The sequence below is a fragment of the Anolis sagrei genome, chromosome 4 (assembly GCF_037176765.1).
Source record: "Anolis sagrei isolate rAnoSag1 chromosome 4, rAnoSag1.mat, whole genome shotgun sequence".
Classification (NCBI taxonomy): domain Eukaryota; kingdom Metazoa; phylum Chordata; class Lepidosauria; order Squamata; family Dactyloidae; genus Anolis; species Anolis sagrei.
This window is the reverse complement of record NC_090024.1, coordinates 67994145-68013370: the sequence shown is the minus strand read 5'-3', so window position 1 is coordinate 68013370 and position 19226 is coordinate 67994145. Positions and strand designations below refer to the sequence as shown.

The 19226-nt window shown below is 41.6% G+C and overlaps 1 protein-coding gene across 1 annotated transcript in view; it reads right to left on the bottom strand.

Moving 5' to 3' along the window:
• Positions 1-19226, bottom strand: part of CDH7 (cadherin 7) — a 147175-nt gene that overhangs the window by 121795 nt on the left and 6154 nt on the right. The window contains exon 2 of the mRNA XM_060775002.2: positions 7799-8023. Coding sequence (XP_060630985.1) covers positions 7799-8008 — 210 coding nt within the window. The 5' untranslated portion in view covers positions 8009-8023. The remainder of the gene's footprint in view (positions 1-7798; positions 8024-19226) is intronic.

Below are 19226 nucleotides of genomic sequence, written 5' to 3'. Positions count from 1 at the left end.
AGCATCTCTCTGAATCACCCATCTGCATAACTCTCAACCCTTCAAATTAATCTTGCCAAAAACCAGCAAGTAACTATAATAAGTACCCATACTTATGCTAACAAAGACATCAAAGAAAAATTCTACTGTCAGCTGGACACCATCCTATCTGAAATACCTAAAATCCTCCTCCTGGGTGATTTTAATGCAAGAGTTGGGTAAGATTTCAACCTGTGACCAGCAACTTTACGGAAAGATAGGGTTGGAAACAGCAACTCAAATGGCATCCTACTTCTCACCAAATGTGTGGAACACAACCTTGTCATAACCAACACACTCTTCTGCCAGAAAAATAAGTTTAAGGGATCATAGAAGCATTCCAGACCAATGTATTGGCACGTTGTACACCAATGGTTTCCAACCCTTGGTCCTCCAGATCTTTTGGACTTCAGTTAAAGTCCAAAACAACTAGAGAATCGAAGGTTGGAAACCACTGTCTTAGGCTATATAATAATACATGTCAGAGACCGCTGTAATGTACTTCTCACAAGAGCCATGACAAGTGCGATGATTTCTGGACAGTCCACTGATTAATTTCATTCACAATGGTCATCAAGATTGCTCCCAAATGTAAACTCCAAGGAAGAAAGATAAAACCACCCAAACCCTTAATCTACCCATGGAACACCCTGAAAATGTTGAAGAATATTTCAATAAACTGAAAACCTCTATCATTCCAGCCTGTGAACAAACCACTGAACACCAAACTAAGGAACATCAAGACTAGTTTGGTGAGAATGATAACGAAATCCAACATATAATCGATAAGAGAAGGAAAACCTTCCAAAAATGGCAGAGATATCATTTGTGCTCCTAAGAAAAAGATCTACACTACTGCAAAGGAGGACCAAAGAACTTAATAACATCTGGTGGACAAAAACAGCTCAAGAAATCTAACACTTTGCAGATATGAACAACACAACACAACTCCAAAAGCCCATTGAAAAAGTGTGGGTGACTGACTGAGAAGATCCCAGCATACTTCAAGAATGCTGGGAGAAAGAACAGATTGTGGAAATTATCGAGGTATCTCCTTTTTTAACCTCACCAGGAAAATCCTCAAAGGAATCCTCACAATCCACCTTCTACCTATTTCAGAAACACATTTTCACCATAACAAATATTTGCAGCTAGTCTGCTTCCAAGACACTTATCACTTCTTAAAATATTGTCCGTGTGTGTGCATAAGATCACACAAATGAACTCAGCAATTAAGTGTTTCAAACCAAAAGCTGGTTCCTATTTCAATGTGCCCACAACTATCTCTATTTTCTTTTAGGTACCAGGATTGAATGAACAACCAATGCTGTAATGAATCTGTGGCAACATTCTCTGATGGTCAAACAATGTACCATGTCTTCGGTTCATGCAAACACAGTGAACCAATTAAGACAATTACATGGAATGGGAGAACATGAATTAAAAGGAATCCTTTAAGTATCTCTAGGATGGCGATTTTTGCTCGATGAAGAATATTCTGTTCTAGATTTTAGAAGAATATCTGTGTACACGATATCATTACATGTGATGGTCTATGTGCATTGGATGCTTGGTTTAGTCGCGAAATTGTGCAATTAAACACATGGTTTACACAGAACTATTACTTAATAACTCAGATTTATGCTACACGACCCTGTTGTAGGATGCTGGCCGGTATTTTTCTTTTATGGCACTTTCCATTGTAAAAAATCCTAAACCAATTTTCAATAAAAGAAGAATACTATAAAACTGAAATAAATAATACAACCATGAGAAAATAATTAAAAGACTAGAATTCTGATCCTCACAATAATTCAGCTATTCTGTCTAAACAGCTATACATACTGGCTGTACTTAAGAACAATTCAGTTATTCACTTTCTGGGGGAGAAATCTAAACATGTTAATCTATATCTATATCCATAATAAAAGTGAATGTTTGTATGTATGTATGTATGTTTGTATGTGGAGGTGTATGTGGCAGCTTTCTGATTGGCTCCCACTTTCACAGACCACTGTAACCAGCACGGGTGACGGGATCTGGACCAAACTTGGCACACATAATCCCCATGACCCCCTTTATGTCCTGGTGAGGTTTGGAGGAGGACGGACAAAGGATGATGGGATGTATAGTACTTTCAAACTCTTTGGTTCACACAGACCACTGTGGCCCCCAACAAAGACCAACAAGAACCAAACTGCACACAGCGCCCCCATGACCCACTCTTCATCCTACTGCAGTTTGGAGGGCGAAACATGGATGATGGGACTTAAAGTACCTCCACTCACTTCCCGAGATTGCTGCGACCCCCATCCAATGACTGATTAAGACCAAACTTGACACAGAGAGCCCTCATGACCCACTCTACATCCTGATGCAGTTTGGAGGCAGATGGACCCACTCTACATCCTGGTGCAGTTTGGAGATGGATGGACCACAGATGATGGGACTCGCAGTGCCTGCTCTATCTTTCTGAGATCACTGCGAGCCACATAAATAACTGATAAAGACCAACCTTGGGACTCAATGCCTTTCTCAAATAACCCGGGCACCGCTGGGTCCCCAAGCTAGTCTATCTATGTATATAATAAAGGTCAGTGTTTGTATGCGGAGGAAGGACGGGAGGGAGGTGTATGTGGCAGCGTTCTGATTGGCTGCCACTGTGGTACAATTTGCATATGGTATCTGATTGGCCACCCTCAACATTCTAAGATTCTGATTGACTGTCACTGTGGTATAATTTGCATATGATCTCTGACTGGCCAACCTTAACATTCCGAGGTAGCAGAGGGAATAGGAAAGGGGCCTGAAGCTGTCAGGAATGGTTGGAGTTGAAGTCCAAAACACCTTGTGGCCCCCAACAATGACAGAACAAGACCAAACCTGGCACAGACCCCCCCCCCACAAGACCCCCTCTACATTCTGGTACAGTTTGAGCGAGGATGGATCATGGATGACGGGACTTGCAGTAGTTTAACTCACTTCCTTAGAGCACTGTGGCCCACACCAATGATGAATCAGGACCAAACTTGGCACACAGAGGCCCAATTGCCCACTTTAAACCTGGTGCGGTTTAGGGCAGGATGGGCCATGAATGATGGGATTTGTAGTACTTTCACCTGATTCACTTCCCACAGAACATTGTAGCCCCTACAAATCACAGACCAGGCCCAAACTTGGCACACAGAGTACCCATGGCCCACTCTACATCCTGATGCAGTTCTAAGGGGGGGGGGGGGTGGACCATGGATGATGGGACTTGCAGTACCTTTACTCACTTACTGAAACCACTGCGACCCTCATTAATGACTGATCAAGACCAAATTGGCACACAGAGCCCCCATGACCCCATCTACATCCTGCTGCAGTTTAGAGGAGGGTGGACAATGGATGATGGGACTTGCAGTACCTTCACTCACTTACTGAAACCACTGTGACCCTCATCCAATGACTGATTAAGACCAAACTTGGCACACATAACCCCCATGACACCCTTTACGTCCTGGTGAGGTTTGGGGGGGACGGTGGACAATGGGTGATGGGATTTGTAGTACTTTCCAACACTTCAGATCCCACAGACCACTGCGGCCCCAACAAAGACCAATAAAGACCAAACTTGGCACACAGAGCCCCCATGATCCACTCTACATCCTGTGACTGTCATCTAATGACCAATAAAGACCAAACTTGGCATACAGAACCGCCATTACCCACTTTCTCTAATAACCCAGGCAGCGCCAGGTCCCCAAGCTAGTCTATGTATATGATAAAAGTTAATGTTTGTATGTGGAGGGAGGAGGGTGTATGTGGCAGCTTTCTGATTGGCTGCCACTTTCACAGGCAACTGTGATCTCCACGAGCAACGAACCTGGACCAAATTTGGCACACATAACCCCCATGACCCAGTTTATGTCCTGGTGTGGATTGGGGTAGGTGGGCCATGGATTATGGGATTTGTAGTACTTAAAACCCCTTCAGTTCCTACAGACCACTGTGGCCCCCAACAAAGATTGATAAATACCAAATACGAGCACGGGTGACGGTCCTGGACCAAATTTGCCACACATAACCCCCATTACTCCCTTTACGTCCTGGTGAGGTTTGGGGGAGGACAGAGAAAGGATGATGGGATTTCTAATACTTTAAAACCCATCGGTTCCCACAGACCACTGTGGCCCCCAACAAATACCGATAGAGACCAAACTTGACACACAGAGCCCCATGACCCACTCTACATTCTTCTGCAGTTTGAAGGAGGGTGGGCCATGGATGATGGGACTTGCAGTACATCCACTCACTTCCCGAGACCTCTGCAATCCTCATTCAATGACTGATCAAGACCAAACTTGGCACACAGAGCCCCCATGATCCCACTGGAGGATGGACCATGGATGATGGGACTTGAAGTACCTCCACTTGCTTCCCAAGACTGCTGTGACACTCATCCAATGACTGATCAAGACCAAACTTGGCACATAGAGCCCCCATGACTCACTCTACATCCTGGTGGTTTTTGGAGGACCATGGACCCTGGGACTCGCAGTACCTTCAATAACTTCCTGAGAGCACTTGGCACACAATGCCTTTCTCAAATTACCCGGGCAGCGCCGGGTCCCCAAGCTAGTATATAATAAAAGTGAATGTCTGTATGTATGCGGCAGTGTATGTGGCAGCTTTCTGATTGGCTGCCACTTTCACGGAAAACTGTGATCTCCACGAGCAACAAACCTGGACCAAACTTGGCACACATAACCCCCATGACCCAGTGTATGTCCTGGTGTGGATTGGAGTAGGTGGACCACGGATTATGGGATTTGTAGTACTTAAAAACCCTTCCGTTCCCACAGACCACTGTGGCCCCCAACAAATACCGATAAAGACCAAACTTGACACACAGAGCCCCATGACCCACTCTACATTCTTCTGCAGTTTGAAGGAGGGTGGGCCATGGATGATGGGACTTGCAGTACATCCACTCACTTCCCGAGACCTCTGCAATCCTCATTCAATGACTGATCAAGACCAAACTTGGCACACAGAGCCCCCATGATCCCACTGGAGGATGGACCATGGATGATGGGACTTGAAGTACCTCCACTTGCTTCCCAAGACTGCTGTGACACTCATCCAATGACTGATCAAGACCAAACTTGGCACATAGAGCCCCCATGACTCATTCTACATCCTGGTGGTTTTTGGAGGACCATGGACCCTGGGACTCGCAGTACCTTCAATAACTTCCTGAGAGCACTTGGCACACAATGCCTTTCTCAAATTACCCGGGCAGCGCCGGGTCCCCAAGCTAGTATATAATAAAAGTGAATGTCTGTATGTATGCGGCAGTGTATGTGGCAGCTTTCTGATTGGCTGCCACTTTCACGGGCAACTGTGATCTCCACGAGCAACAAACCTGGACCAAACTTGGCACACATAACCCCCATGACCCAGTTTATGTCCTGGTGTGGATTGGAGTAGGTGGACCACGGATTATGGGATTTGTAGTACTTAAAAACCCTTCCGTTCCCACAGACCACTGTGGCCCCCAACAAATACCGATAAAGACCAAACTTGACACACAGAGCCCCATGACCCACTCTACATTCTTCTGCAGTTTGAAGGAGGGTGGGCCATGGATGATGGGACTTGCAGTACATCCACTCACTTCCCGAGACCTCTGCAATCCTCATTCAATGACTGATCAAGACCAAACTTGGCACACAGAGCCCCCATGATCCCACTGGAGGATGGACCATGGATGATGGGACTTGAAGTACCTCCACTTGCTTCCCAAGACTGCTGTGACACTCATCCAATGACTGATCAAGACCAAACTTGGCACATAGAGCCCCCATGACTCATTCTACATCCTGGTGGTTTTTGGAGGACCATGGACCCTGGGACTCGCAGTACCTTCAATAACTTCCTGAGAGCACTTGGCACACAATGCCTTTCTCAAATTACCCGGGCAGCGCCGGGTCCCCAAGCTAGTATATAATAAAAGTGAATGTCTGTATGTATGCGGCAGTGTATGTGGCAGCTTTCTGATTGGCTGCCACTTTCACGGGCAACTGTGATCTCCACGAGCAACAAACCTGGACCAAACTTGGCACACATAACCCCCATGACCCAGTTTATGTCCTGGTGTGGATTGGAGTAGGTGGACCACGGATTATGGGATTTGTAGTACTTAAAAACCCTTCCGTTCCCACAGACCACTGTGGCCCCCAACAAATACCGATAAAGACCAAACTTGACACACAGAGCCCCATGACCCACTCTACATTCTTCTGCAGTTTGAAGGAGGGTGGGCCATGGATGATGGGACTTGCAGTACATCCACTCACTTCCCGAGACCTCTGCAATCCTCATTCAATGACTGATCAAGACCAAACTTGGCACACAGAGCCCCCATGATCCCACTGGAGGATGGACCATGGATGATGGGACTTGAAGTACCTCCACTTGCTTCCCAAGACTGCTGTGACACTCATCCAATGACTGATCAAGACCAAACTTGGCACATAGAGCCCCCATGACTCATTCTACATCCTGGTGGTTTTTGGAGGACCATGGACCCTGGGACTCGCAGTACCTTCAATAACTTCCTGAGAGCACTTGGCACACAATGCCTTTCTCAAATTACCCGGGCAGCGCCGGGTCCCCAAGCTAGTATATAATAAAAGTGAATGTCTGTATGTATGCGGCAGTGTATGTGGCAGCTTTCTGATTGGCTGCCACTTTCACGGGCAACTGTGATCTCCACAAGCAACAAACCTGGACCAAACTTGGCACACATAACCCCCTTGACCCAGTTTATGTCCTGGTGTGGATTGGAGTAGGTGGACCACGGATTATGGGATTTGTAGTACTTAAAAACCCTTCAGTTCCCACAGACCACTGTGGCCCCCAACAAACACTGATAAATACCAAAATTGGCACACAGAGCCCCCATGATCCACTCTACATCCTACTGAAGTTTGGAGGAGGGCAGACCATGGATGATGGGACTTTCACTCAAGACTGCTGAGATCTCCATCTAAAGACTGCTCAAGACCAAACTCGGCACACATAACCCCCCTTTATGTCCTGGTGAGGTTTAGGGGAGGAAGGACAATGGATGATGGGATTTGTAGTACTTTCCAAACCTTCGATTCGCACAGACCACTGTGGTCCCCAACAAATACCGATAAAAGACCAAACTTGGCACACAGAGCCCCCATGACTCACACTACATCCCACTGCAGTTTGGAGGAGGGCAGACCATGGATGATGGGACTTGAAGTACCTGCTCTCCCAGAGACCACTGCGACCCTAATCCAATGACTGATCAAGACCAAACTTGGCACACATAACCGCCTTGGCCCCCCTTTACTTGACTGAGAATGCAGAATATGTGCGCCTCCGGAAGTTGCAGGACTGCAACTTCCAATTAACCTTCAGTATTGAGTATGTTAAACCTGGAGAATGTAGTTCAACCACATCTGGAGGTTAAGGTATTTCCCCGCTACTGCATTTTCACACATCTCAATAAATTTGAAGACAAACATCAAAGTGGCTGCAGCTATCCTACAGGAGACATGTGCACCAGAAGGACCAAGTATGTTGAAAGAAATAGAATTGACCTTCAAATCGGCACACTTAGAAGTGCAATGGGTGCTGAACTGAAATAAATATTTTATAACAGATTTTTTAAATCACAGGCAATTCACAATCACATTATCTTAAAAGTTTACATAACATAATACAGCAATGCTGTACAAAGTATGACCAGGTTTCCTACCTTTCCCACATAGAGAGGATCGGTTCCCATGTATTCCTCCAGTACAAAGAACTGATTCCATACCCAACTGCGCTTGGTTCGTGATCTCCCAGATTGGAAATAGGGTTTTGATCTTGAACTTGAGAGTTCGGTTTGACTCATCCCAGATAGACAGAGAAAAAGAGCTATTATCTGTAAAAAATGGCAGAATTCCACCTTGCCCAGCTTCATTTTTTCTTCTTCTTCCTGTGAAAGGAAAAATAAATAAATAAGAACCCTTGACAAGAGAGTGGGCACAGGTCCAGTTGGCTTAGCAGATTTAGTCTCTAGCAGGATGTCAGCTGGGAGTCAAGAGATAATAATTTGTGGAGTGTTCGATTAAAAAAGGTCTCTACTACTGAATAGCCTTCACAAGAGAAATGGTATAAAAGGTACTTATAAAGGAAAAAAACAGAAAAGGACTGTTGTCAAATTGCTCCTCGAAAATTATGTTTTGTTCACGTTTCATTTGCTACAACTTGCACTTCACCGAATTTTTCATTTCATCCATCACAAGGAAGCTAGGTGTAATATCACAAGCTTCCAAGTGCTTTTACTTTCCCCGTGAAGCACATATATGAGTTTGAAAGAGGCTGTGTTCAGATGTAAAGATAGGTTAACATTCCTGAAAACACTGTATCTCCATTCATCTGCAGGATACTTGAACACACCGCCAGAATATCCCCTTCCTGTTCTCAGCAGCAGGAGCAGCTAAACGAACAAGAAACTAATGAGGAAGTCGGATTCTGGTTTGTCATTTCACTAACCAACTAGAAACAATAAACTGGCATCAGACTTTGATTTGTAAGAGGAACAATTCAGGAGTCTGGCTTTTCTGCTGGTTAGTTCTTGGTTAACTTAGGCCCCTTCCACACAGCTGAAGAAAACCCCACATTATCTGCTTTGAACTGGAATATATGGCAGTGTAGACTCAGACAACCCAGTTCATAGCAGATATTGTGGGATTTTCTGCCTTGATACTCTGGGTTATATGGCTGTATGGAAGGGCCCTTAGCCACTTGTATTAGTAGAAGAGTTAAGCAGGAGCAACTGGACATTTTGCACAAACATGGTGTTTGTGAACAATAAATCAAAACTCTCAGTAATTCTGACATCATTACAAATAAATGAAGTATGCAGCTCTCTTTATTTTACTCACAATAGTAGGTTGCTATGAATAACTTCTATTGACTACAGCAATCTAAATTGGAGGTTTTCCGCTATGATATAACTGGAGCAGGAAGTTTGATGATACCTCACAATAAAACTCAATAGGTTGAAAAACCAGGAAGGAGAAAAATATATAATCAAGGGTGTTAAACAGGTACGGCCATCTAGATCTTGTTGGACAATCTGAAATCTAGGCAAGTAAATTTTCTTAGGAAAATTTTTCCAAAGTGAACTGTGTTCGGATTTTTTTTCTTGTGTGAATCTTTCATCTACACTTTTTTCATCGGTGGTGGGAATAATTCACAAATCTCATTAAGGACAATGTATGATACTATACTATTCGGCAATTTTGAAGCTCAAAAGTGTGCTTACTCAGTAAAGGTGGCATTTTGTGACCACCATACAGTGAAGAAGAAAAAAAACATGACAATTTAACAAATTGCCTCTAAATACTACTCAGAGAGTGGGGGAAGCAATTTTGCAATAGTTTTTGCCCCACTGGGCCATTTAAAGTCTAAGACAAGTTATTTTTACAAGGAAGAAATTAAAAACAAAAGTAGCACAGAGTCTAGAAAAGGTAAGTTATTTTGACTGAATTTTCAGAACATCCTAGACTTCAAGTTCACTAGCTCTTTTTCCCAAGCTCAGCACCAGAAACATAAAATTTGGCAGAAGTCCATTTGTAGACTGCCCCTCTATACTTTTCTTTCTCAAAATTGTTCTCCCACAAATGCATCTTGAAGTCAGATGCATATACTTTTTTGTAATATGACTTTTTCCTTTATTTTTCATTATAAGACTTTTTTGCAGTGCAACCCTGACAATATGCCAATCTAAGAAGAAGATGAAAGGGCACAAACAGTCTTAGTATGCTACTTCTCTTGACTGAAATCCAACACAAGTGCACCTAAGCATTCCTAAAATGCTGTCCTAAAAACTAATTAAGTTTGACAGTTCATGAAATTCATATTTAAAATTTTGTCTCTGCATCATTTTTCTTCACTGATTAAGCTGCATTCCTTAAGTGTGTTGGACCAAGACTGAGCTTCCATACCTACATGAAGCGTAAGGCTGGATCTACACCACCCTATATCCCAGGATCTGATACCATATTATCTGATTTGAACTGGATTATATGAGTCTACACTGCCAGATAATCTGGAAGCATTTCCTGGGATACAGGGCAGTATAGATCCAGCCAAAGAAGACAGGATAATCACTATTTCTCCATTTCTCAATCTCTCTCTGTCTCTTCCTGTATGTATGCATGCATGCAACACACAAAGTACCCTGGATTACTGATAGGAAACATGGCATCAAAATAGCAACAGCTATGTCTTCCTTCGAACAGTTCCATTAATTTTGGTGCCAATGTGATTAATCAACATATATTTTCTAAATGTATATGCATCTGTTGAACAGAGCAGGTGTCTGTGGGAGCTTAATTTGTTAGTTGTTAAGGGGAAATGAAACTCTTTGTTTTGATATTCATGTAATATGCAAACAGTTTGTATCTGAAATATAGTGGCTGTACACAGATGGAGCACTGAGATGTAAATAACCTTTTGTCTTTAATGTTCCTTCTAAATGTTCCCTGTATTTACATTTTTCATGCTGAACACAAACCAGACATAATTTTTTGTTCATTTTTCTCTTTATTCACATGCTTTCTGCTGAGATCCAGTTTGGCCTCAGAAGAAATCTAATCAACTAAAAACGTGAATTTATACAACATTTTAGGCTAAACATCATTCTCCTAGAATTTTGATAATTACTGAGGGAATTGACTCTATACTTCATGTGATATATCTTATATATTATGTACTTCCAAAAGGTCAAAAAGAATTTGAAGTCAACAGAGCAAAATTGCCATGAGTGTGAGTCATTCTCCAGCAATATGTTTTTAAAAGTGTCTTTGGTCATGACCCTTACTGTCTCAGAAAGAAGATTCCAATAATTTAGGTGTTAGTAACACTTTTCTGAGGGAAAAAACATTACTACAAGAAAAGGCTTCATAAAGTCAAGGAACAATTGACAGAAATCTGGCATTATGTTTAAATATTTGTAGTTCTGTACAGGGCCCCCTGGTAGCGCAACAGGTTCAAATGCTGAGCTGCTGAACTTGCTGACCAAAAGGTTGGCAGTTAGAATCCGCTGAGTGGGGTGAGCTCCCACTGTTAGGCCCAGCTTCTGCTAACCTAGCAGTTCGAAAACATGCAAATGTGAGATCAATAAGTACCACTTCTGTGAGAAGGTAATGGCGTTCCATGCAGTCACGCTGGCCACATGACTTTGGAGATGTCTATGGACAACCCCAGCTCTTAGAAATAGAGATGAGCATCACCCCCCCCCCCCCCCGAGTCATACACGTACTTCAGAATTGCATGGATAAATGCAACTTTGGTCAATTGTTTACTGCCTTAAAGAATAAAATTTCATTTGTAGGATAGACAGAAGTGCGAGCAACACAAACTAGATTCAGAAAATAAAAGTTTTGGCTGTTAACGTTTGACTTGTAGAAAAGAATATCTCTTACAACAGTTTTAATTCCGATAAAAAAACTATCTCCCCTTAGGTTCTTGTGGGTTTTTTCGGGCTATAGGGCCATGTTCTAGAGGCATTTCTCCTGATGTTTCGCCTGCATCTATGGCAAGCATCCTCAGAGGTAGTGAGGTCTGTTGGAATTAGGACAATGGGTTTATATATCTGTGGAATGGCTGGGGTGGGGCAAAGAGCTCTTCTCTGCTGGAGCTAGGTGTGAATGTTTCAACTGACCACCTTCATTAGCATTTGAAGGCCTGGCTGAGCCTGGGAAAATCTTTTGTTGAGAGGTGTTAAGATGTGCCTGGTTGTTTCCTCTCTGCTGTTTTGCTGTTGTAATTTTAGAGTTTTTTAATACTGGTAGCCAGATTTTGTTCATTTTCATGGTCTCTTCCTTTCTGTTGAAATTGTCCACATGCTTGTGGATTTCAATGGCTTCTCTGTGTAGTCTGACATGGTGGTTGTTGGTGTGGTCCAGCATTTCTGTGTTCTCAAATAATATGCTGTGTCCAAGCTGGTTCATCAGGTGCTCTGCTATGGCTGACTTCTCTGGTTGAAGTAGTCTGCAGTGCCTTTCATGTTCCTTGATTCGTGTTTGGGCGCTGCGTTTGGTGGTCCCTATGTAGACTTGTCCACAGCTGCATGGTACACGGTAGACTCCTGCAGAGGTGAGAGGATACCTCTTGTCCTTTGCTGAGCGTAGCATTTGTTGGATTTTCTTGGTGGGTTTGTAGATTGTTTGTATGTTGTGTTTCCTCATCAGCTTCCCTATGCGGTCAAACGTAGCATTTGTTGGATTTTCTTGGTGGGTTTGACCGCATAGGGAAGCTGATGAGGAAACACAACATACAAACAATCTACAAACCCACCAAGAAAATCCAACAAATGCTACGTTCAGCAAAGGACAAGAGGGATCCTCTCACCTCTGCAGGAGTCTACCGTAGAGAAGAGCTCTTTGCCCCATCCTAGCCATTCCACAGATATATAAACCCATTGTCCTAATTCCAACAGACCTCACTACCTTTGAGGATGCTTGCCATACATGCAGGCGAAACGTCAGGAGAAATGCCTCTAGAACATGGCCCTATAGCCCGAAAAAACCCACAAGAACCTAGTGATTCCAGCCATGAAAGCCTTCGACAATATATCTCCCCCTTGTCAGAGGAAACCATCAAGCAGTCAAGACAATTTAGGACAGTGTCAAGTAGTAACTAAGAAATAAATGAGAAGTTAAAGCAGACACCAAGGGGCACATAATATTGAAGAAAAAACTGTTTTAAAATCTCAAATGAATTAAGCATTCATCTTAGCCAACTTCTGTATCACTGGATCTAGACAGCCATATAATGCAGTTTGAATGGCATTGTAATTTATTTATTTATTTATTTAAAACATTTATATTCCGCCCTTCTCACCCCGAAGGGGACTCAGGGAGAAGCACAGCATATATATGGCAAACATTCAATGCCGGGACGCAAATTCATATACACATACATAAACATTAAAAACATTTATCAAAATATTAAAATACACCATTTAAAACCGTCCTAATCATCCACGCCAAATCTAATTGGCCTGGTAATCTTTCCTATTGCTGCTTTATTGTCCTGTCCTGAAAGCTTGGTCCCACAGCCAAGTTTTTACCATCCTTCTAAAGGACTGGAGGGGGGGGGGGGCACCTGATCTCACCAGGAAGGGAGTTCCATAGCCAGGGAAAAATCACCAAGAAGGCCCTGTCTCTCGTCCCCACCGATCAAGCCTGTGACAATGGCGGGATGGAAAGCAGGGCCTCCCCAGAGGATTTTAATCTTTGCGAGGTTCATAGGGGGAGATGCGTTTGGACAGGTAATTTGGGCCGGGGCCGTTTAGGGCTTTATAGGCCAAAGGCAGCACTTTGAATTCTGTGTGGTAGCAAACTGGCAGCCAGTTGTGCTGGTGTAACATGGGAGTTGTATGCTCCCTGTATGCCGCCCCAGTTATTAACCTGGCTGCCTCTCATTGGAGTATTTGAAGCTTCCGAGCAGTCTTCAAAGGCAACCCCATGTGGAGTGTAGTCTATCCTAGATGTAATGAGAGCATGGACCACCGTGGCCAAGTCTGACTTCCCAAAGTACGGACGCAGCTTGCGCACAAGTTTTAATTGTGCGAAAGCTCCCCTGGCCACCACATAACCTGGGATTCCAGGCTCAGTGATGAGTCCAGGAGGACCCCCAAGCTGCGAACCTGTGCCTTCAAGGGAAGTGTAACCCCATCCGGCACAGGTTGTGACCCTATACCCTGTTCGTATTTGCGACTGACCAGGAGGACCTCTGTCTTGTCTGGATTCAACTTCAATTTGCTCACCCTCATCCAGACCGTCACAGTGGCCAGGCACCGGTTCAGGACTTGGACAGCCTCCTTAGCATGTGGTAGAAATGAGTGATAGAGTTGGACGTCATCTGCGTGCAGATGGAATCGAACTCCAAAACTCCAAATGATCTCACCCAGCAGCTTTATGTAATGGCCAGTGTGGAGTCATATAATGCAAATTAAACTGCATTGAACTGGATTAAATGAAGTCTACAATGCATATAATCCAGTTCAATGCAATTAATGTGCATTCTGAAACTGAATTATAGGGCAGTGTAGGTGGAGCCTAACTCATGAAATCCTAGATAATAAATGAATTTACTTTGTGCATTTAATAACGATCTGCTTAAAAGAACACTTATGCTAACAACCAATGACTCTATGCACAATTCTTTTAGCCATATAGCTTGTGCGTAATATACTCTGAAAGAGACCCAAAGGGCAAAGCTATAACGCAAATAAAAGCATTTCTGATTAAAGAATATGCCTTTCCAACGTAATGGCTTCTGAGGTACTTCCTTTCACCAAGAGATCTCTACTTAACAGCCCGGGAGGGGTGTACAAATGTACTCGGTTAACTATGTGGTAGCAATGTAAAATATCTCTGAGGAAGAAGTAAAAGCACTCTCTACAGGCAGAGAGGGAGAGGGAGGGAGAGGGAGGGAGGGAGGGAGGGAGAGGGAGGGAGGGAGGGAGAAAGAGAGAATAGCTAGCCAATGACCCCAATAGCTTCTAAAATACCAAACCAGTCCAGGGAAAAGACTGGAGCAAGGTTTTGCTTCTACATGGTTATAATGAATATAGCAATATTAAATCCACATTAAATCAATTAATCATCATATACAGAAGGCCACATTATTAACTCTTCCCTAGTATCTAATTTGGCAGAGTCTGTTTGCTACCAAGATGCAATAGCTCCCTCTAAAGTCCTGGTTCAGAACAAATTCTAAATCCAATTGTTAATCCTTACTAGGATTGACCTATTGAAACAATGGAAACTTGTGGGTCCAAAACATATGGAAAATTCATTAATAAAATATTTATTATTATTTATTTATTTCAAACATTTGTACCCTGCCCTTCTCAACCCCCGCAGGGGGGCTCTGGGCGGCTTACAGCCGGCAACAATTCAGTGCCCCCACATTAGATAATAATACAGTAATTACATATAAGTGATACACTAAATTAGTTTAAAATTAGTTTAAAATGAAATCCATTTTAAATAATACTGGCTGTCTAGCCTTATCTAGAATCGAATTCTGTGAACAACAACACAGCAACAAAATAGATTCAGGCCAAGGATTTTATTTATCTAGTTACTTATGTATTTGTTTATAGCTTGCCCTTTAGTCCGAGGAACGGCCAGAGTAAATGCTCTTCTCCATTCTTATCTTCACAATATCCTTATTAGATAGATTAGACTGAGGGATAATGTCTGGCACCAGATTGATCAATGAACGTCAGACTGAAATCAGGATCAGGATCTCATCAGTTCTGTCCCTATGACTTCAGTCTGACTTTAATAAAAAAATATGCAGAGTGTTATGGTTCAGTTGAGTGTTGTTGTTTTTTTTAAAGAAGCTTTACAACAGCATCATGCGGTTGCTGGAAGTCACAGCAGGCCAGAATACTATAGGAAGGTTAAATTTTATTGATTTTTAAAGTTCTACATGCAGTAGATAAATAGACATAACTACCAAAAATGAAGATGGGGTGATATTACTGATGTGATAACCACAGCTATCGCTGATCACTGGCCCCTGAGAAACAGCTAACATTACAGTCACTAAATGATGAGTCACGATGGATCATTTCCCCCTTATCACCTCAGGCAATGATTCAACAACAGGGAAACAAACTGAGAGTTATTAAGCCCATCATGGATGGCCAGAACTCTCGTCAATAGCATGCAGTAGCAATCTTTTAAACAGCACGATGAGCTCAACATGGAGTTTTAATTAAACTGCAGCTATGAACATAACTTAACAATTCAGGACAATAGAGTTTCATTTGCTTCCTGTTCCATTCATAGGTAACCACTAAGACAACTTATTTTTTAATGTGCAAAAAAGATACCAGCTCAGTTCTTATAATATGCCAAACTATAGTTTGCATCATCAAATTGCTTTTTTTGCTTCTGTTTTTCATTTGCTCAGCAAAATAAAGCCAAGGGCATTTATACTTTTTCCCTTTTGCTCAGCACTCTTGCTTCAATTACACAAGCTCAGCTGACTTTAGAGGTGGAAGCACAGTGGTAGATATGAGTAGTCAATCCATGTTTTATACCAACACAGATCACGTTTTGAAAATTGTGGTTTGGTGAGACTATGAACTGCCATTACCCTTCAGCCACCATTACAGCCAGAAAGTCCCAGCTTAGCTATAATAGCCATCTGATATTGATAAACTGTCAGCTTTTTCAGAGCGGCAACAGATTGTTATTTAACAAAGATAAAAATACCAACCCAATTTTCATAAGAAATGTCAGTAAAACATTTGCAATATGTTGAGGCCTCTTTACAAAGCACTTTGAAATGTCTTGCTCCAAAAAGTATTTATACTCCAGGATTGCTGTAACCTTTACTGAGACAAAAAAAAATGCTGCTTCCCTTTTTTCCTAAACCCGAAAAATAGTATGAAAATTGCAATATGGAAAGCTGCTCCCAGATTAAAACTGAAAGGAGTCAAAGGTATACCCAAAACCACAATTATGAAATTACACTGTATTAAGAACAAGAGGCTGTGGAAGGAAATCACATCCCCTTGACACATTTTTCTCTTTATGACCTGCAGTTTCAGGCTACATCTTACCTCATCATACTATACACACCATACTATACAAGGCTGGCTGCTGCCAACAAAGTGATTTTTCAGAGTGAATATATTAATCCAGGGGTAAAATGGATTCAATGAAAGGAGTGGAATTCCACAGAGATCTATCGTTTTTGCTGGAAGATCTATTCTATTGATAATACACACTTCCACTGGCTAAGAAGCCTCAGATGCCCTTACCTAATAACTGATGAAACCCAACGTTTGTTTTTTTCTTGTGCAGAGGGATGGAATTTCATTGGTCCATCACATATTACTGGACTAGAAAGTCTAGCACTCCTAGATAGGTCAAAAATGCCAAAAGTTGGCAGTCTAATAACATCTTCAGGGCCACAGAATTCCTATCTCAATCTTAGAACAATGCAAGATATTGGAACAACCATCCACAGCTTGAAAAAAATTTAATCCCAAAAAAGAAACCTTGATTTAACCATTTTATATAACAAATATCATTGTACTATGAAACTGTATATAATGGGACTCGAGCATCCACAATATTTGGTATCCATGGAGGATCCTGGAATCAAAGCTCAGAAGATAGAAGGGGCCTGCTCGTCTACCCTAACCAAAAGGAGCGAATGGTCAGAAGGAGCCCCTAAAAGAAGAATGGAAAATCTATACGGATCTGGTGGATGACCCAAAGAGCTGCATCTTTCCCAGTTGTTTAGGAGAAATGGGTGTAGGGAGATGAATAAAAAAATGAAATACAATTGGCCTACACATTGCTTGCATCATTATTTACCCATTTTCAAATTCTTTCCACTGGGTGTTGCAATGTTCTAATTATTTTTGTTCAGTAAAGTGGTAACACATTTTTCCAATTGAATAGTTTACTTGCTTTAGTCTTAATGGCTGTTATTTTATCTGCACAAATTCTTTACTTTTATTTCTTTGCCTTTCCAGTCTGTTTAACACTGCAATGTAGTACGTTCTAAAAAACCGAGAAAGCAATATCTAGTGTATAACACCCGAGCATTCTTGTGAAACAGTCAATTATTTATTAAATATACTTTATCTCCTGTTTCATATAGATGTATGTATTATAGCTATAAATGCACAAATATATATATTGCAATGCTACACATATGTGTCAGAATACCATCATTTCAGGATCATTTACTGTATAAAGTCATTAACTATCATCTCAGCCTTCACATTATTGAAAAGCCTTTTAACTGCCAAGGCATACATTCAGGCTTATGTTTGTCAGCCTGAGCAACAGAGATATTACTACCACTGAAAGCAGTAAAAAGACTGCACCTTCCTCCTACGATTTAGGTGTCATTTGTGTCATCTCTGCTTCAAGGAGTAAAGTACTAAGTGAAGGAGAAAGTGACTCAAATATTTTGTTTTAAAAATGCTCTTGTCTCAACCTTGAACATCTTCAGAATGCACAAGTGATGAACAGGCAAAAAAGCTGGAGGAAAAATTATTTGCACTTGCAATTAGTGTATATGTTAAACATCCAATTATAACTTCAGATCAAACAGTTCAAAGGGTTCCAAAAATCCTCAAGTTCCATTAAAAATTCTATTTTCAACATTGATTTGAAATATTTTCATTTTATTCCTTTTAATCCAACATTTTAATCAGGATATCATTATACAAAGCATAATATGTGGTTTAAAGTATCTTCTACTGTTTTATTTCATACAGTCCTTATATATATATATATATATATATATATATATATATATATATATATATATGGTGATTAAAGTACCCATCATATTCATATGCATTTTCAGTTGGTCCATAAAACTTCAGAGGCAATTAAAAACTCTTATTTATTTATTCATTACTTTCATTCATATATAATATATATATAAAACCATTTGAATGTGACCCATGGGGGCACTGTATACTAAATCATTTTGGAAATCAAGATTAACCAATGGCACACTCATATATATGTGTAGTCAGAACTAATGAGCTTGATTCTTAGGTCAATATATAAAATAGGTTGTGAACAACCTTACATTTAAACCCAGTTATTAAGAAACAGATCTAATTTATTCCCAAATAAACTTAGTCTAAGTGAACTGCAGCTTTCGTTTCTTGGATGTGTCTCTCTCTTATATATAAATCTGATATACTGTAATCCAAAACTTTTTGTTGTTGACCACTTACTTCTGCTTTTTGGGAAAGGGGGCTAGTTACACATCTAGCACCATTGGTGTGTGGAAGTGTGAGTGCTCTGCAAACAGATTGTAAATTCAAGTGTGGAACAATCTAGTGGCTGCTATCTGTATTAACTGGAGAAAAAATCAAAAAGATTTTAGGAAAGGGTTTATTCTCTTCCCAGCTCCAGGGACTACAATGGCTGAAGGTCTTATCACATCTGTGTTTTAAAGCGAGGGGCCCCGCCTTCCTATTGTGTGGCTGCCTCCAGAAGAATTTTGGGAAAAGTAGTTTAGGGAAGCCAATGATCTCTATGGTTGAGAATTCCAAAGGCCCTGCCCTAAATTAAATTTCCCAGAATTCTGCAGGTAGCAGCCACACAATAGGAAAATGGGAG